Source organism: Sciurus carolinensis, chromosome 11 (assembly GCF_902686445.1).
Source record: "Sciurus carolinensis chromosome 11, mSciCar1.2, whole genome shotgun sequence".
NCBI lineage: Eukaryota > Metazoa > Chordata > Mammalia > Rodentia > Sciuridae > Sciurus > Sciurus carolinensis.
The window spans coordinates 61,041,391-61,062,494 of NC_062223.1; the positions used below are offsets into that span (position 1 = coordinate 61,041,391).

General features: G+C 35.8%; 1 protein-coding gene across 20 annotated transcripts in view; it reads left to right on the plus strand.

Annotated features, from left to right (window-relative positions):
• Positions 1-21,104, plus strand: part of Sox6 (SRY-box transcription factor 6) — a 556,749-nt gene that overhangs the window by 463,360 nt on the left and 72,285 nt on the right. For 13 of the 20 annotated variants that reach the window (XM_047516550.1, XM_047516548.1, XM_047516547.1 and 10 more), the window contains 3 exons: positions 8,004-8,153; positions 12,950-13,175; positions 16,277-16,464. In XM_047516550.1, the coding sequence (XP_047372506.1) occupies positions 8,004-8,153; positions 12,950-13,175; positions 16,277-16,464 (564 nt within the window). The remainder of the gene's footprint in view (positions 1-8,003; positions 8,154-12,949; positions 13,176-16,276; positions 16,465-21,104) is intronic. The other 7 variants (XM_047516556.1, XM_047516563.1, XM_047516557.1 and 4 more) reach the window with 3 other exon arrangements.

Below are 21,104 nucleotides of genomic sequence, written 5' to 3' on the forward strand. Positions count from 1 at the left end.
CATGCCAGTTTAAAGCCCCTGTCAGTTTGTATTTTATCAAGTTCTATTTCTAACCACACTGCGTAGTTCTTTTTGTCCTTTCAGTGTTTTAAGCTAGGATTTTTTAAGGTGTCTTCTACTACAGCTCAGAGATGGGTTGTTGAAGGGAGTTGTCCAGATCAAAACAGTGACCTTTACTCCTTTAAGATGACTGCTGGTACCATTAACTTTTCTTTCTCCATTTGAGGATTATAAAGTGCCGTTTTCCAAAGAATAGCTGTAAGACATCTGGAAATACAGTTTGCTTTTTGAGAGCTCAGAATAGCAGTCACATCAGAATCTTTCTTCTTGGACAATGATTCTTGTCTGGTAGTTAGGAACAGGAAATAGGTTTCACTGGGATTCACTGTATAGCTTATTTAAAATAATTTAATTTTAAAAGCAGAAAGACCATGGGCTTAAAAGTGAGACTGACTCTAAATGGATAATAATTCCTATCTTACATAACTATTATGAAGATTAAATAAAATAATAAAATACCTAGCATAGTGTCCAACTGAGTTAGTATTCAACATGTATTTGTTAAATTATCCCATGAATATGGGGGGAGGGTGACTATTGGCTGGCCAAAGGACTGGTTATATGGTTTTGTGAAAACCATATGATTATGAAGAAAAAAAAGGCATTGAGCCTTTTCTCTATGGCTTTCTCTATTGGAGATCTTACATGATTTTATCATAAAAAGAATAAAAATAGATTTTACATTATGATAAATATAGGCGCCTTGTAACAAGAACCATTATAATTTGACATCAGTTGGTTGTTTGGGAACAAAGTATGCTTCTCTTCCCAAATATGAGAGTGGTATAACATGGCTTTCCAGCATAGTGCATAGGCCATTGTGTCCTGACACTCAGAAATTTCCCTTTAAGTCTGCGTTGAATTAGTAGAACCTACTGCTCTGTGTGAATCTAAGTGGGTTTGGTTATTAAAGTATCACTAGGATCCAGATGCAAGAAAGACTTACTGTTAAGTCTACACTGAGTACATAAAACTAGAATCTTTAGAGGTATATATTTGTGGATTTGTGAGATTTTCCTAGGATTTAATCCAATTTATTTAAGAGATTGGCTGATAGATTAGTGGTAAAGCATGGAAAAGACTCTGTGTTTTCTGCTTGTACATTCGTCTGTCTTTGTAAATACCTGTCTTCTTGGAATAAATTTTGATATTATTAATATGGCCTTGCCATAGTTACATGTTGAAATCCTTACTCCCAAGGTGATGATAATAGGAGGGAAACCTTCAGGAGGCGGTTAGGTCATGGATCTGGAGTCTCCACAGATGGCATTAATTAAAAGAGGCTCCAGAGAGAATCCTTGCCCCTTCCACCATGTGAGGAAGCAGGCCCTCACCAGACAAGGAATCTTCTGGTGTTTTGATCATGCATATCTCAGCCTTTAGAACTGTGAGAAATAAATTTTTGTTGTTTCTTAGACACTTAGTTGATGGCATTTTGTTGTAGCAGTGCAAATGAACTAAGACAAACCTCCTGAAGCCCATCCCCTCTATCCTCGACTCTGTCACTCTACTCACCCTCAGCAGTCCTGACACACTGATCTTAAGGTCCTCAGAAACATGTCTCTTTCCTGCCTCTGAGTCACAAAACTTGCTATTTATTTCTAGAATTTTTTCCACTGGATAGGTCTTACAGAACATGACATTTCCTTAGAAAAGCTATTCTGGTCCTCCAGACTCCATTAAATACCTTCGTTAGGTGGTCTCTTGACATTGTGTGCTTTCCTTTCTCAGTGCTTACCATAACCATATTTTCATAGGTATATCTGAGCATTTATTTAATATCAGTTTCTTGTGTTATCAGGCACCATTCTGAGTTGTTTGTTGGTATACCTCCAGTGTTTAGGACAGGGTTTAATTTATTAAGTATGTAATAATAAGTTGTCAATAAACAAATTAGTCAATACTGGAAAGGTACAAAGATTTATCATATGTCCATTTCTATTTTACATTATATTCTGGTAATGTTGGAGTAAGAACTAGAAAGTTTTTCTACTTCCAGTACTGACTAATTATTTGATCATGGAAAAGCTACTTCTGCTTGCTAGGCCTTAGCTCATCTGTAGAATGAGGAGGTCAAACTCGTTTAAATGATGTGTTAAGGCTTTCAGTTCCATGTGGTAAGTATGTCATTGTTTCACTTTCGAAAATTTTAAGGCTAAATACTTTATTAAAACTACTACTTATAAAGGTGGATCATTTTCAGCAGAAAAGTAAAAGCATTTCTTAAAGTGTTCCCATAAATATGAGTGATTTTATAATTGTGAAAAAATATTTAGTTAGGCATGATTTTACTTGTATGTACCACATATCATTTATATGTCCTGGGTAAAAAAACAGTTCAGTATCCCAAACAATCACTGAGCATTTTCCAAAATTGAAATGGAAAAATTCATATTTACAAAAATCTTCAACCAAAGTTTAAATGTTTATGGGATTTTTGCTAAGCCTGTTTTAAGTTTTACTATAATGTTGATTTCTTAAACCTCAACTGTGTTTACAAATGAATGTTCATTATAATCATTAAGAAAGTGAACTATGATCTGAGAATTGTATGTGGAATGACATTTTTGTAAACCGGTATGTAATAGTTAATCAGAGTTTAACCTTTTTCCTTCCTGTACTTCAGTCTATAAAGGGATTGTTTAACTTAAGTTAGAAAGTCTAGATGGAGAAAATCTAGTACTTCTCCTTAGTTACTGCTCTAACAGTGTAACTTGTACACTTTTTAAATGTTATAGAAAATTTTAAGATAAGTTGGTGAAGCTAGTAGTTACTCAGCAGTTATCTAGTAAACATTTTATCAGACCATTTCAAAAGAATCATTTCTCCTAAAACAGTATAATTTAACTGGGATTGAATTTATTTTCCTTTTGTTTTTATAAACTCAACATCATAAAATTATTTATTATACATAATAATGTACCACATCTGTTACTGCATTTTGTAGATATTCTCTCTCTTTCCTAACATATAATGATTCCATATAGTATATCAATTCAAAAAATATTGATTGGGAATCTGTTTTGCAATACACTTGTTAGTGCTAGGCATTCAAGAATAGATTGATCACTTCTTCAATAAACTTATAGTGTATAAAGGAGAATAAAATACACATCCATAACTGAACAGAAAGTTTGAAAATTTGGTAAGCATCACAAGAAAAGTGCAAATCAAGCTTTAAGGATCTATATTTTACATCTTTAGGGTTATATGCTTGGTCCAAGATTTTGATTCTTTCTCACCCCCCAACACAGAACCTTGCACACAGAACACACTCAATTAATGTTAACTTAAAAGGTGAGCTGTGAAGTTGTTTTGTAAATGTATTCCTAGTCAACCAATGATATTTTCATTATCCAAATCAAAACTAAAATCTTCAGTTTGAAGATATTTATAACAAATAATATTTTTGTTAGAATGTGATATTTTAAATTTTCATGAGTGTCTCCTAACTTTTCATTGTACACCATATCCTCATTTTTATTTCAAGACTCATTTTACTAAATCTTGCATGATATCCACTGCCCAGTTAACCCAGATGTAAGTTTCATGGGATGTGGCTATAGTTCTTCCTGCCTCTAAGATATTAGTAATCATGACTTAAAGAAACAGCTCAGAGGAGTCTCGGAGTTCATGGGGTCTTGTCTCTTTTATGTATGACTTACTAGAAAAGTATATAAAATAAATGATTGTCAGAACTTTAAAGGAAGCTATTAACATTACTCAGTTTTTCAAAAACAACTGTATTGTTGGATCAACCTGAAGGATCACTGAATTGTCAACTTTTTAAAAAATAGATTATTCTCCATTTTTCACTACTTGAAGTTCCCTAAGGGACTCAAGATTGAGATAAATAAAATGTACTTTCTTTTGATCTGAATGACTGAGGTAAAGTGAAGGCATAAATTATGTTTAAGGACCCTTAAATATCTTCTAAGATTTCATGACTCTCTAATACTCAAGAGCAGGATGTATTGGTTATGATACCAACTACTACATAGCTAACACCTTTTCAGTCCAACCACCTTTATTCATTCCTTTCACTAATAGAACTTTCCTTTGCTGACTTGACCCAAGCAGAAATTTTATAGAAGCTTTACCTGCCCCCACCTTGAAGACACCTGGCTGAATTTCAAAGAGAAAGGACACAGCAGAGTAAAAAGGAAGCAAAAAGGACAGTATTCTTTTACCTAAGTTCTATCAGTTTGACTGACTCTTACTTGCAAATTTTTCTTGCCACTGAGTCATTCCATACAGAATTATGAAACTTTAATTTCTTTAGAGGCTTGTTATATTAGAAAAATTGTTCCAAAGAAAGCAACAATCATGACATAAGCACATCTGGCTCTTGCAAATTATTCTTTATTAAGCTTTCATTTAATTACATGTGCTGAAAGGTCTGCTTTTGATTACTGTAATTTTTTTTATTTGTCCATCTGAATGATAGTAATGCTGGAAATTATATAAAACCACCTGTTTTTTTCCCCTACAAAGTTTGAGTTGTTTTCTCTCTGGTCGATGAACTAGGAAGCTTTCTATTTATTATGCTAGAAATTTGACTATCAAGGTAATGGCTTAATCTTGAATATAAGAGGAAAATAAAATATTTGAATGAAGTTTTCAAGCATTAACTAGTGTTAAGATTGGGGTATCTGACTTCTGGCTAACCATAGCAGATTAACACATTCATTTATTGCCAATTTCACACAAATCTTAATATAGTAACAGTTAAGGATCTAGGTGTAAACCTTCAAGTAGAAAATAGAAAGAAAGGCCAAAAAATGTTTTTGGAATATGAGAACGGGATAAATGGGTTATAACTGTCTTTGCAAAAAAGAGAAAGCTGATATCTAAACTTTAAGAGTGTAAAGCTGAAAAAAATCAAACCCAGTTGGAACTGAATATTTGAAAGATTGAAGAATTAAAGGCATCATGTATCATCGAAGGCAAGGATTGTAAAGGTGAATTTGTAGACAAGATGATTAGTTTAAAATAGACATAAAATGATCCCACCCTAACCCCATGCAACCTGGTAACTACCATTCCCGCCTCTCAACCACCATAACCACTACATAACTTGGTACAGGACTGGAAGTTTATGGAAGTTTATTCTCTTGAGAAGTTGAACTTGAGAGGAGGTTTTTTTTTTTGTGTGTGTGTGTGTGTGTGTGTATGTGTGTGTGTGTGTGTGTGTGCGGGTGCGCCTGTGTTGGGGACATTAGGCATAGCTGAAAATGAGTAGTGATACCATTTTGAAAAGTTGATGGACCAGACACAGTAAGATCCCATAACTGCCTCTTCCTGCTTGGTTCACCCAGTGATGGCATATCAGTCTATCCCTCAATCAAGGCAAAAATTTGAGGCTCTCTCAAAAAAGTCCAGTGTAAAAGAAACAACCTATAGATATTGATATTTGGGATTCCTCATTGAAAAGCCCTATTGGATGCATTATTACTTTATTCAGAAGGCCATCAGTGAATAAGTGAACCACCACACAGACTTTTCAGTCATCTTTTGGGTATGTCACTATTATAGATGAATAAACAATCAATGAACACTAGAGACTTCATTAAAGTCTGTAATGAGAAAGAACACAAAGAGCTTGGAAGAAAAGAGACAACAATGCCAAGAACAGAAAACAAAAACAAATCCCAAACCTATCATTAATATTATCCAACAGAATAGACAACTGAATGCTATAAAAAGAAGCAATTAGAGAACAAAAGAGTACTCTTAAAGCAAGAATAGCATGAATTTTTAAAAATTCATAGATGTCTTGAAGTTAAAGTTGAAAAAAATTTGTCATAGAGTATAATAAATGGTCAAAAAGAGGCTAATAGAAGGAAAACCAGAGGGTCACCGAGGACGTCCAACATTTATCTAATAGGAGTTTGAGAAAACAGAGGGGAAGAAGTTGTTAATTAAATCCACCAGAATTGGGGGATATGAGTTTACAGAGTGAGCGGGCCAAGTGTACAGAACAATGAATACGAAAATAAACAGATGCGCCTCTTAGTGAAGTTTCAAAACACTTGGCATAAAGGGGAGATCCTATTCCTTTCAGAGGGGAGAATAGATTCCATACACAGGATCAAGAATTAGAGTGACATCAGACTTTCTTAGCAATAAAAATAAGAAGACAACAGATTAATATCTTTAGAATTCTGTTGGACAGTTATTTTCAACTTAGAATTCTATACCATTCAAACTGCAATCAACTAAGAGGGATATAATCTTAACATTTCTCAGAATATTAGTTCCCCAAAAATTAACTGTACGTATACCTTTCTCAGGTAACTCCTGCAGGATGTGCTCTACCAAAAAGCGACAGTTCACTAAGAGTCAGGAAAGCATGATAGTCAGGAAACAGGGAATTCAGGATAGGAAAGGCAAAAGTAATTCCACATGCTGTAGATCTGCAATAGGCCTGAAGAATAAACTACTTCAAATTAGAGCAAGAGATAGGAAATTCCAAGATGGACATCTGCATGGGGAGGCGGGTATAGGTACCTAATATAGATTACCTGATATATTCAAATACATTGGGTTGTGTTTCATTGGTCTCTTGAAGAGTTTGGGAATTAATTAGTGATAGTTACATAAAAAATTAAGAAAACAAAAATTGAGGCAAATATTAAATCTAACAAAATAAAAAGTTGAGAAACAGAAAGTTAAATATAGCTCAACCGTGAGTAGTATCTAAGGAGAATGATACAAAATGTGAACATTAATTTTTAAAATTTGTGATAGTAATGTTAAGAAATCAGGGAGGAAAGTGTGAAGCACATGTGGGGTTAGTAATATAAGAAAGGTAAAATTTCATCTTCCATTATATGAAGTCAGTGGATAAAGATTTAACACTATATAAGCATTTACAAGTGAGGCAATAAATACCAGTCAAAACATTAAGTTCAAAATGATGGTATCTACATATCTACAGAGCTGGGCCTGAGGTAGAGAGTTCAGGGGCAGGAAAACCAGGGCCACCACATGTGGCTGCGGAGGCTGTGTATGGTTACATGTTGGCCATGCTGTTTTGTTGTTGTTTTCTTTCTGTTTTAAGCCCTAAAGTAATAATGAAACTTGTTAAACTTCTTAAGTGTAAGATTACTTTGAAAAAAATTAAAGTTACATAAAAAGAGGCTGGCCAACCTATCTTTCAATATTTGTCCTTAATTCAGCTAAATTCACATATTTTGAGATCGATAATTTTAAGATTTATAATATCAGGTTATCCACTTATCATATCTCAGGAAAAAGGAATTCTCTTAAAACTGAGCAGATAGTGTGAGTAAGAGTATCAGTGGTTTGCCAAAGAAGACTCTGGGAAATACTTCAGAAAAGACCATTAAACAGCAATGGGAATATAAGGAGCATAAACCTGTTGTCTCAGGCAAAGGCAGGACCTGAGGAAAGAAACTGAGTAATCTTTCCTGGGCATGAAGGACCTGATTCAGATCAAGAATAAAGTGGGCAGTTTCTGTGCCCTCCCCCCCAAAAAAAGCTTGATGTTTTGTTTGTTGATGTTTAGGTTAGTTCTTAGTTCAGAAATAGTACAATTACATAAGTGGACAAACCAGATATTTAAGGGACTTTTTATTAGAGATTTTAAGCACTAGAAAGAATCTTTGAGACTACTTAATCAAATTCCTTTTTGTACAATTGCAGAAATCCTTCTAGAGGAATCGAGTCCTTTATTCAGGGTTTTAATGTTATTGCCAGAAGGAACAGGTACAGAACCATGGTTCCTATGCCAGTGCTCCTTCTTTCCATTGTATTATTTGGTTTTTCTTATTTTCCTCTTTGAAAAATAGTAGAAGAGAAATTGCTAGGCTGTCAGAAAAATAGTTACCTAACAATACGGTAAGTTTCATTTTATTTTTTTTGAAACTCCATTTTAGCTGCATTTAAAGAGATCAATGTTTGTCTTCACTGTTTTGCAGCAGCTCTATGCCGCTCAGCTGGCCAGCATGCAGGTGTCACCTGGAGCAAAGATGCCATCAACTCCACAGCCACCAAACACAGCAGGGGCAGTCTCACCTACTGGGATAAAAAATGAAAAGAGAGGGACCAGCCCTGTAACTCAAGTTAAGGTACTTGCTTTGCAGAATTGTAGAAACTGTTTAGAAAATAGCTTCACAAGAAAGGTAGTGAACCAGGCTATGTTGGGAATAAACAGCAGGCAGCATAGCAACATAAAGGAACCCCAAAATGCTCCTCTTTATGGTAAATTTCATGATTGAGCATTGAGAAACAGGTGTTTCTCTTTTGATAACAATAGTGCCATATTGTGAGATCTTTACCTAAACCTGCAAACTCACTTCTCAAAAATTTTTCCCTTTTGGATTCTGGCTTTTATTTTTTAATGTTCATTGGCATAAATGGCCATGATTTTATTGCTAGTCTTTGTCATGGGCTTGTGACACTTCTTTCCGTGTTCCTCAAACAGGTGGGGAACCAACTTACAGTACCAGAGAAGGAAGATTGTGAATTTTTAGCTTTAAAAAAGGGGACAAAAAAATTTAAAGCTGATACTAAATAGTTTGTTGATGAAGGTCTCTCTGAAATTAGTTATAAATGGGGATGCTGAGGAATTAATGGCATAATTGCCTAATTTTCTTTTGAGGCCAAATAATTGTGATAGACTTTTACAAGTTATAGTATGGACATTAATAGACGCCTTTCCACACTGATTTCACTGTCTTGAAACTGGGCATCCTGGAGGTACTTGGTGACAGAGGGAAACTGATGGGCCACTCCAACTTTGCGCTGCAGCTGGTACCTATAGGTGGTACTGGTTGTTTTTTATGATTATATTTACTTTTCATCTTGAATTACTAAATTCAAATAGTTCATGGAAACTATTGTGCTATATAGTTAACTTCTCTACTTGGGCATGGGTATATTAAATATAGATGCTGTATTATAATGTGACAAAAATGCTGCATTTGGAGATTCTTGCAATTATTAAATCTTTACATAGCAGTTAAGAGCAGCCAACTCAGCATTGGATGCTATGTATCACTGACATTGTTTCAGTTTAAAAAAAAATTGCAGATAGAAACTTTGAGATTTAGGAAAGTCTGGAAAAAAATGGACTCCAAATGTCAAAGATCAAAACAGTGAACATTATTAATATGGATGTCTAACACGAACACCCAAAATAATTTAATGCCACCCAATCTTTTAGATTCTTCAAAGAAATAGATGAACATTTATGTTTTGCTGTTAGAAATATTAAGATATGAAAATAGGCAGTTTACATTTCATAAGTCAATATTCTTTTTAGGAAAACAGGCTATTTTATGTTCCAAAAGTTTATATTTGTGAATTAGAGAACACTATAACTCAAACCAAGGTACTTGATTCAATCATAGTTGTTAGAATATATGAAATGTCAGTGAGTTGAGCTGTTGAGTATTAAATATTTTAACATGAAAAAGTCGTTTCTTAAGTAAGTTGGCCAACTGGAACTACACCAAACCAAGCCTTTACTGGATGAATAAAATGTTCCCTGGTTAAATTCAAGTTTATATCTGCTTTTACCATTCCATCTTTGTGGGACAACTGAATTTTTATTAGTCACTTGACCACATGCAAATTCTTAGGGAGTTCTCTATATAATTTAACTTGCCTATATTTTATGTTAATAACAAAGGAAACATTTCTCATACTCATTAGAGTATTTATTGTATATGTGAGTAAAAATATATAAACCAAGACATAATGCAAGTGTTTCAAATTTAAAAACAACTCCTATTATTGAAGAACTTTGAAAATAATCTCATAATTTCCTAACTGAAAGAATTATGATCACCAAAATATCTCTCTCTAGTTATTGCTTTTCCTCTATATAACAAGATCACTTATTTTGAATTCAGACATGACATAGGACAAAATTTGCTGGAGGTAACAAATTTTAAAATTAGTCTTTATATACCTTTTTTCCCCAGAATTTTTATCTAATATAATAGTCAACATTGGTAGTCAGAATATTTATGTTCAAACACTTGTTATACCACTTTTACTAGCTGTGCTACTTTGGGTAAATTGCTTAATTTCTTTCAACCTTTGTGAACCATTCAATTGTTTTGCTTGCTACCTTCTGGCATTTTCCCCTGGCCTCAGGTAGTTTCCTCACATGCATGCACTGATCAGTTAAATACAGAGGGCTCTGTATTCTTTTTCTGTACAGCTCTCTTTGTTACCCTACCTCACATATTCTACCTATGTCAGCATTCCTAACCCTGAACTCTTTACTCAGGGATCCTGTTTTCTTCTCTGAAAATGGGAATTAATGTTATGGATCTTAAATGAGACAGTATATCCTCTAGTATAAAATGAACATTCCATAAATGTTGGTGGTAGCAATGATGCCCATAACAGTAATAAAGGAAATGATATGGTGGGTAGTAGTAGTAGTTGGAATTGAAATGTCTAGTTGTGTACTTGCATACTGAGATTCTAACTCAGTTCTAACTGAACACACCTAAAGAATTTCCATTGTCAACCATGATGGAAGAATAGGGATCATTCTTCACTTTCCAGGTTAAACAAGTAAAACTCAGGACAATTCTACATAAAACAGTGGTTTTTAGGCATTTATACTAGGAGTACAGGACAGTGATCCCTGCAAGAAGAGAAACAAGTGATGGAAAGGGATTCACTGTATTCCAAGTTGGTAGGTGATACCCATGCCCAGTGACATTGTTGATGGAAGTGGTAATGATTGAATTATAAAAATAAGTAATAATTTAGAGCATATTTAAAGCCAAAAAAGATGTTATAAACTCCATATGTTCAAGAAGATTAAGGAAAGCATATGCATGATAAAGCAAGTACAGAAAAACCTAAATTAATTGTCTAAAACTGATATTATACTGTTCAAGATGAAAATACACTGGATGGGATTAGTAACATCTTAGATATGGCAGAAGAAAACATTAGTGAACTTGAAGACATAACAATAAAACCATCAAAATGAAACACAAGAAAGACTGGTCAGTGCTTTGGGTCAACTTAAATGCTCCAATATTTACAGTTGGAGTCCCAGAGGAGGAGGAAAGAACAGAAAATTTTATTTGATGAAATAATGGCTGAGTATTTTCCAAATTTGATGAAAACTCTGAACTCGAATATTTAGAAGCTCAGTGAACCTTAAGTAATAGAAAAAAAGGAGAAAACTAATCAAATGCTTAGCATGTAAATCACTATTATTTAGATAGGAGTAAAGGAACTAACTGGTCTAAATATCCTTTGAATTAAGGACAAAAAAGAGTAAATTGCAATTAAGTACATCACATAATTTTGGCATCCATAATGGATATAACTGTTTCTTAAGAATATATCCCATATCTAAATATAGATTTAAAAATTGCAAAATAGATATGACATCATTACATTATCAAATAAATGAATTATTTTCTCTGGTAGTTTGGTAGAAAAGGGGCCTGAGTTTGGAATTCAGTAAATTAGAATTCAAATTCTTTCATCCATGCATGACGTTGAGAAGTGATTTTGATCATTCTGATCTCCATTTCCTCATTTGTAAATGTAGAATACCACTGCCTCAGAGAGCTAGTGGTGGCTAAATGAAGCAATATATGTGAAATGCCTCAGAGAGTGCTTGCTGTGTTATCACTTCTCTGTGCTCACTGTTTTTCTTTTTCTCTTTCCAGTTCTCCTTCTCAAATGATATTTTCTGGCATCTCGTTGTGTTCCCCCTTAATCAGTGGTATTTGTACTGAAAGAGACCTTAGAGTTCATTTAGTACGAGACCCTCGTTTTATAGATGAGGAAAAAGAGCTCCATTGAGATGACGTGTTTACCAAAGGAGAGAATGATTCTGTTACCAAACTCTATTTTGTGTTTTAAATAAGGTGACATTAAAATCCAGTTCTCTGTACCTTCTCAGAAGCAAAATAGGAGTTAACATTTGCTGATGATCTTATTTTAGAACATAATAATGCAGATCTTAAAACGAAACATTTAAATGAATATGCTCATATTATAACCAAATTTCTAGGATGATAGAAGTGTTGTTTCAGATATTTTATGGCAGGATAAATGAGACAAAATGAAGGCAAGGAGCTTAGCTTTAAAGTTCCTAGCTAAACTAGAGTTACAAGCCAGATATTTGAATACTGTGCTCATTGTAGAGTGATATGCATCTTAAAATAGACATTCTGTAAATACATGTAGCAAAGAATATAACAAGACATCACTTTAAACTTGAAAAATAAATTGCGTATAGCATAGTATGTAAAACATAATTATAATGTATGCTTGCTCTTTGCAAAAATTAATTTTAAACATGAATAGAGACCAGAATATAGACCACAAAGAGAGCCCACGCCCAGAAAGCCACATAGAAGCCATGGTGTGGCATGTGGCTCTGTGGGCTGGGGCGCAGATCAGAAGGCTTTCCATGTTTCCATTTTTAAAGTGCTTGCAATTGTTTGATTTAAAATATATATTAAAAAATTAGCTGCAGACACTATTTATAGTTACAGGAACTTTTCAGAGAGAATAACACAAAAGCACTACAGAGCTACTGAAATTTTAAATAATTCTTTGTAAATGCCCTAGGTTAATTTAGATCCCTGAAAACACATTAGGAAATTAAGCTGTAATGTGAGCTAATTCAGATTTTAATTTGGCAAAAAGAATGATCCAACTACACAGTTAATGTAAATAGAAGCATAACACAGGGAAATTAATGAGGTTTCCTTCCGATGAATCTTCAAGGAGGTAGATAATTAGCTTCTTTTGTTATTATTGTAGGAGAATGTAGCATTGTCTCTGAGGTGTAAAATAACTGTGGCTTACTAAGTGATAATGTGCTTCATTTGTCTTTTTTTTAATAATTATTTATGTTAAACTCTTGCAGGATGAAGCAGCAGCACAGCCGCTGAATCTCTCATCCCGACCCAAGACAGCAGAGCCCGTGAAGTCCCCAACATCTCCCACTCAGAGCCTCTTCCCAGCCAGCAAAACCAGCCCTGTCAATCTGCCAAACAAAAGCGGCATCCCCAGCCCCCTTGGAGGAAGTTTGGGAAGAGGATCCTCTTTAGGTAAATGGAAAAGTCAACACCAGGAAGAGACTTATGAATTAGGTAAAAGAAAGCAAACCTGTTTAGTGATGACTGATCCTCATTTCCAACCAGTTCCTTAGTTGAAGATAATCCTCTTTTCTTTCTACTGAAACATAGTCCAACTTAGTATCCTGGGTGATTAGAACTTTTGGAAAAAGTCCTAATATTAATCCCAGTGGAATGGGTTCTTTAGTTGATGATGAGTTAGATCCAGCAAGTCACAGACTTATTGTGTTTGGTCAGTGCTTTGTACCTAAAGTAAACTCCTAAGGGCCTTAGGACCAGGACTCAAAGCTGCCTGTCAAAAGTTTAAACCTTTTTTTTTTTCTAACTACTGAGGATTGAACTCAGAAGCATTTGACCACTGAGCCACATCCCCAGCCCTATTTTGTATTTTATTTAGAGACAGGGTCTCACTGAGTTACTTAGCACCTCGCCATTGCTGAGGCTAGCTTTGAACTTGTGATTCTCCTGTCTCAGCCTCCTGAGCTGGGATTACAGGAGTGTGCCACCATGCTGGCTAAACCATTTTTGAAGTTTTATATTTTCTTTTCAAAATGTATGTGAAATTTACATGTTATCCTTTATTAGTTTTGCATTAAAACGAATATAAATGACACACTTCAATAACATATGAAATAACATTGATATCTAGGAAGCTATATCTTATATTCCTCCATATATTGTAAAATATCTCTAGAAATATTCACATCTTTGTTTGAAAAGTATGAAGGAAAAAACATGGGTTTTAGAAATGGGACAGGCTTGAACTGAGAGCCTTTACTGACTAGTAGCCCTGGGAAATTTATTTAATGTTTTAAAATTCAGTTTTCTGTTCTCTGAAAGGGGAATAGTATGCCTCGTTCATAGATTTCTATGAGGATTAAGAGAGAAAATTGTATGTAAAGTGCCCAGGACAGTGTCTAGCACCTAGAAGATGTTCAATTTTAAAAGGCCAGCATGAGTAAATACCAACACATCTACAAATACATGTAAAATCAAACAATAAATATGAAAATACCTGTCAGTAGGAGAGTTCCAAAAAGCATTAAAATTATTACTCTACTTTTTATAACTATTAATTTTCTAATAAACATGTTGAGACTTGAAGAGGTTAGGGACTAGACCTAGCATTTATTTACCATGTTACCTTCCTTGTATAATTGAATCCTAGAGCCTGAAATTCTCCTTATTCTAGATAGAATAACGTGTAAGTATAGCCATTTATAGTTTACAAAAAAATTGTTGCTTATTTTCTTATTTGATATCAATAATTTTATAAATTAGATGATGCATTATTAGGATACTCATCACACAGGTAAAGTAAATTTGTGGTTCTTACAGGTAAAATGATTTGCCCACAGCACGTTAGCTATTAATTAGCAAAGCCAGAACCAGAATCCAGGTCCTCTTATGCATAACTTAGTGCTTCTTTTGTAAACTAATAGTTGAAATGTTTGCTGAACTGTGCTGAACCTAAATGAATCTTTTGATAATGAGACATAAATCTTCCTCTTGAAATTTGGGATATGAGGATCTTTATATCAGCCTATTATTTTATGTCAGAATGCCTCCTTCAGGGATCCAGGGATTTTTACCTCAAGTCAGAGAGAAGAAAATCATTTCCAGCATATGAATATGAAGAACATCCCTTGACTAGATTTTTTGTTGTGAGATGAAAGAAAAAAAAGTCAACAGAAAGATGTATCATAGACTTGATCTTGAAATGGCCCTCCTATAATTCATTTCTTTATTTTGTTCAGAAATCATTTTTTTTACTGTACTGAGCATTGTGAAGGACAAAGATGACTATACCACATATACCTGGCGGTTCTTATGGAAATTAAACTTCAGCAGAGATTATTTGCTAGGTCATGAACCAGATGGGCTGAAGCAATAGCTCCTGTAGTCACTCTTGTCCAGATGATATGGGATAGAAATGGTCTTTTTATCAGAAAAGCCCTAAGACAAAAAACATGGGTTTTTTTTAATATCCTAACCAGTAACTGATTTGTAGAATTGTCTCATAGATAGCCTTGGGATTTTTTCCAAACTCACACATATATGTACATGCATTACACATACAAGACATGTTTTGTAACTTGATTGTAGTCTGGTTTACACACACAAACACACATGCCCGTACACATGGGCTGTGAAATGCTCATACCACTGTGTCTCAAACAAGAGGACATATTAAAATTTGCCACAGTAGCTGAAATTTCTCACTCATCAAATAATTGCCGTCTTTTTTGTCAAAAATTGGAAACCTTATCCAAAGTATTCATTTTGCCCACAGTAAAATGCAAGATATGAAAGGACATTAGTCAATTTCATTTTGAATCTTTTCCCTCTGTGTTGCATGGAATATAATAAAAGCAAATATTTATTCTTACTTTATTTGAACCTTTGTACTTATGTGAAAACCATTCCCACACACATGGCTTCGCTGTCATGAGGAATAGGGAGAAGACAGCAGTGGGTATTGGGGGTGGGGGTGGGGAATGGTTCATCCTTCTCTTGGTAAATAACTGAGGCAGCATGAGGAGAAGAATGCTTCATTAGCCAGCCAGCAATTGGGGATCTGAGAGCATGGTGTGTTCTTCCCGCCCCCTCGCTCCTGCAGTAGACACATGAACACACACATACAGATGTCACTGAAGTACACATCGAGTCTCATGGATTTTTTTTCTTCTAAAAAAAAAACAGTTTTCCTATATGGGCACACCAAATATAATGGGGTACCTGAGTGTACTCTTCCCTGCCTCCCCACTACACTCTCCTATCCCTTTCCTCCACATCATACCTCTCTCTCCCTGAGGAAGCAAGGCCATATACAGATTGTGGACAAAACTAGAAGAGGTATCTCCCCCCAGTAGATATACAATTGGAATCTAGTGAGAAGATGGGTAGCCAGAACCCACGTGGACCTGAGTGCTGGGCTATCCTCCAAGGGCTAAAAAGGACCAGCACAGTTTGATTGCCCTGGCTTTCTGTGTTCTATGCATAGTATTGTGCAGCTTTTCTAATAACAAATATTCCCCTTCCTTGTTCAGAGAATGCAGAATTCTTTTTTTGAGTTTATTCTCACTAGCCTTTAATAATGCATCCTGTATATGCAGATATCCTGTCCAGTCTCAACTCCCCTGCCCTATTTGGGGATCAGGATACAGTGATGAAAGCCATTCAGGAGGCTCGGAAGATGAGAGAGCAGATCCAGCGGGAGCAACAGCAGCAACAGCCCCATGGCGTTGATGGGAAACTGTCTTCCATGAATAATATGGGACTTAACAACTGCAGGAATGAAAAGGTAAAACTTGTTTCTCTCCTTCACTGGTTCTGCTAGGGCCATTGGCTTATTGTCATCTGTTCTTTCCAGACTCCCAAATATCAACCTTCAGTCAAAATTTGGACTTCTAGCTTGAGGACTATCTTATATTTTACTAAAATCTGTCGTGTGTCACATTTACTGCTGATTAACAAATACACAACACAGCCTTTCCCACTTGGTGTGGGACCTGCCTATTGATGTCTTTCTGTCACATTCTGAAATGTATCTTAACATGTATATTTTATGTTATTAGAATAAAAACAAAATATCAACATTTTTAAAAAGAAAACATATGTGCTCCTGATAAAAGCTAATAAGATACCATAACCATTAAAATTAATACTAAGTTTCCAATCATCCAGGGCCAAAAACAAAGCAAAGCAATTTGTAAATTCATTTGCTTATTTTTTGATTCAGCAAATCAGTTATCCAGTACCTATTCTATGATAGACTTGGCCCCAGGTAGTGGAGATAGAGAGTGAGCAAATCTGAAAAGTTCCTTCCCTAGGAGAGCTTATCTTCTAGTATTGGAACACAGACGATGATGAAATAAGAAATTAAATATACAGTGTAATGTCAGAGGGTTAATAAGCCATGAGAAAAAACAGAAGCAAGCAAAGGGTGGTTATTTTAGAGGGAGTGGTAAGGACTCTGGGGAAGTGACATTGAGTAGAGACCTGAATGAAGCAATGGTGACCTATGAGGAGTGAGAGAAAGGTTTTCCAGGCAACAAGAACAAAAAGCATAGAGACCAGTGTCGCCAGAGGGGTGAAGGGGAAGAGTCAGCAGGGTGACATGAAGAAAAAGTGATAGCCCAGACACAGCATGTTAGACCCGGTGGGCCCTGGAAAGGCTTTTCATTTTGTCCTGCATGTAATGAGAATCCTAGACTGGTTATGTCCAGGATGTGGACATGATCTGATTTATATATAAGAGGATTCATCATTGTGCTTTCTGTGGGAAAAAGGACTATGGAAGTGAAGCACAGAAACAGGCAGAGTAGCTGAGGCTATTCTAGTAGATGGGGTAAAAAAAAATTCTCATTATCTGATAGAATGAAATATATCTATTTTTTTAAAAACACAAAAGTACTTTCCTAGTCCTAAATTGTGAGAGCTTTCATTTTTTAAAAAAACATGGAACTATATAGGGACAAATGAGTAGCATGATGGGCAATGTCTTTGGTAACAGTTTTAGAGTAAGAGCTTTAAAAAATATTTCTCTTCAGTCAAGGCTGAAAATATAACTTATGAAGTCAGGGCAAAGAGTCTCTTCCTCATTTCAGGACTTGCTAATTCTAGCATGTAGCAGAGTCTCCATCCAACTGAATAAAACTGGTAGTTCCCCCAATTCCTAGAAGGATTTTTAAATTTGTATATGAAAAAGTCAGAAGTATGTGATTCTATGTGCTGCAGGCATTTGAATACATACCCATAACCAGGGTGTTGATTTTTTAATATATTTTCCTATGTTTCCTTCTTATAAGATACAGTGATGTGAGAGTCTGGAAATGTGGGTGTGTTTGTTTCCTCTGGCTGCTTTGACAAATGACCACAAACTCAGTTGCTCAACACAACAGAAATTTATTCTCTCAGTTCTGGAGGAAAATCCAAATGGGATTCCCACAGAGTGTATGTGATCAAAGCCCTCACACAGATTAGGAAGTTTAGCTCTGAGAGAGTGTTGACTTCCCAAAGCTTAGTGAAGAATTTTATTTTACCCTCAGTTCCCACTGCACTGAGTTACTCATGTTAACATCATGTATATATGCTTCTTTTAGCATGGAGTGTGTCCCTACTCTTTCCTTGATATACTTGAAGTCCTGTTCGCTCTTGGAGACTTTGGCTAGCTCCATAGTGCATCACTTATTGGGGGCAAAGACATATGTGCCTTTTATATATAAATGGTGGTGGGTCTTTTGGTGTCTAGTAAGCTATATACTTTTGTATACCTGAGATTAATAATATACGTGCTGGTTCCTCCTTCTGCTCATAAGTATGTGTTCTGTTCCCCTCTAAGTGTCTTATCCCATTTTGGAACCTTGGTAGTGGTCTCCCAAGGCAGAGGCCCTCTTCAAGAGCTGCCTGAGTAGGTGAATATGGATAATGTATGGTAAAGTTTTTCTTATACACAAAGTGAGGAGGATATTCAGTCCTTCTTGGCATCCAAATTCTACATGGTGGTCAGGACATTGCTTAACTCCCCTGATGTCCTCTTGGCCTAGAAGTGTTTACCTACCTTTTTCTTGGTAAACTTGAGGTCCTGTTGTTCTTGAAGAACTTGAGTAGCTCCATGGTAAACTCTTGTATGGGGCAAAGTCTCGTATACCTTTGAAATCATATTCCATATGAACTTTGTATACTTGGTGACCCTGTTATAATAAATACCATAAACCTCAAACAACAAAAATCTACTTCTTGCTGTTCCATAGGCCATATGTCCAAGATCAGACTGACAGCATGGTCAGGTTCTTGTGAGGGCCCAATTCTTGGCTTGCTGATGGCCACCATCTAGCTGTATCCTCACATGAAGGAGAACAGAGTTCTGGTCACCTCATCTTCTTATGGACTAATCCCATTGTGGAGGCTCCACCTTCATCATCTCATCTAGTCCTAATCACTTCTGAAAGACCCACCTCCAATTACCATCAACATTAGGGATTAGATGTCAAAACAGTCCATAGCACCAAATGCTTTTGAGTTTATATCATCAGTAGGTGTTGAAGTTCAAATGTGAACACTATTAACTTCAAATCCTACAGATCAAGTATTTCTCACTGACCATTCTTAATTCATTTGGGAGGAAGAAGTCTTGAGATTAGAAATGATAAAACATTGTTTTGCTTTCAAAGACATGGAACAAAGATGAGTGATTAGGTAAGGAGAGAAAAAAATTCAAATTTGACCTAAAACTTATGTTGAATATAACTGAGTCCCTGAAGGTAAGTTGCAGAGTTGTTTCTCCAGAACCAAGAAATCCTGGGAGTCAATGACTCAGTAGATAAAAGTAGCTTCCTGGGCTTGATTTTAGGGAACTGGAAAAGTTCATTATATTCAGGGATATTGTGTTCATGAGCCTTCCTTCAAACATTCTCCCTCCCGAATAATGGCCCTATTCTAAACATACATTTTGTGATTCTGTAGGTTTTGTTTAGTATGGATAGTAGATATCAATCCTTCCTTATTAGGTTAGTCATGCTTAGAAGAATAAATTAAGAACAGTACTATCAGATCCCTGTGATGGTATCTTTGGATCCCTCTTATGATTAAAATATTCAACTTAATTCATGAGGTTCCACAGGGACTCTGTGTCTTTTTCTGAGGATTAGATTTTCTTTTGAGTCAAAAGAATATGAACTGCAATAAAGACTGGAAAATGGATTGTGACAAATTCAGTTTGTCTTCAAAATTGGCCACCTTGGAATTATTATCTGTTTCCTTAAATGTAAAGACCCATAAATTAGATTTATGAATTTGTTCTTTGTAATCCATAATACAGTTTTAGATAGTTTTTTAGTGTTGCTGTCATAAAAGCTCAAAAATTATTAAGCTTACTTCTCTCTCTTAAAAAGAAACATGGACATTCTTTATAAGGGCATATGACCCACATTTGGGTTCACTGGGAAGCAGGCTATGAGATAGACATTAATGGCAGGCTTGTTTGGGAGTGCTTTTGGGGTTTCCACCTGTGGAAGTGGGAGGGCAAAAGCAGGACTAGGCAGAGGGAGAGTTTGTGCTGTGGTGCAGTCTCAGTTAAGACCTCAGGCAACCCCACTGGCCATTCAGAATCATTGCATTGGGGTGAGAAGGTGAGCTTTTGTACACTTGTTTCAGCCAGTGCTTGGATGAGGGCTACCCTGAGAAGAGGACATGACCTTGGGTGAGACAACTCTCTTCAGCTGAGGCAATGCCAAAGAGGGCCGACAGCTGAGGGCTAGCTACCAAAAGTGTTCCCAAGAGCAGAGGGAGTAAATCTTCTAGTCCTGAAGGGGGATCTGGGCAGTGCATCACAGTGTCCACTGTGTTGCACATTATACTTGGTAACATGAGATATGTATGAGACAGACTTTGTACCGTATCATCAGCGTGGGCTGACATTTACTACGCAGGCACAGGGAGACTGTGTCTTTATACCACATATAGGCTCATTTATGTGTCCACTTAATTACCCATGGTGCGTTTCACTTTATTGGGCAAATCCTTATTTTGGCACTTTAAAATAAAACATTGTTGACTTGATCGGCCAGAACGGCACCAACGGAGCTTTTCTGGTTGACTGTGTTATGAGGTATTTAGGGTCTGTTAAATATATAGATTGTGGGGACAATAGACTGTAACAGCGCCTTAGGAGCTGTTATGCTCCATCATTTTAACATAACCTCTGTGCACGTCCTGCCAGCAGAAGACTGAGTTACTGCCCTGGGTTTTAGCTTTCCACACCAACACCACCAGCTTTCTCTATCCTTAAGTACCAGTGCAATTAGATCATATGATAGGCTAATTGCTTACCAAATTTTGTTGTTTTGACATCTTTCTATAGAGCATATTTTAGTCATGACAATACACAGCAGAATATTAGCTGCTTCTAAATGTCTTCAGAACTAAGCTAAGGGCATTTAG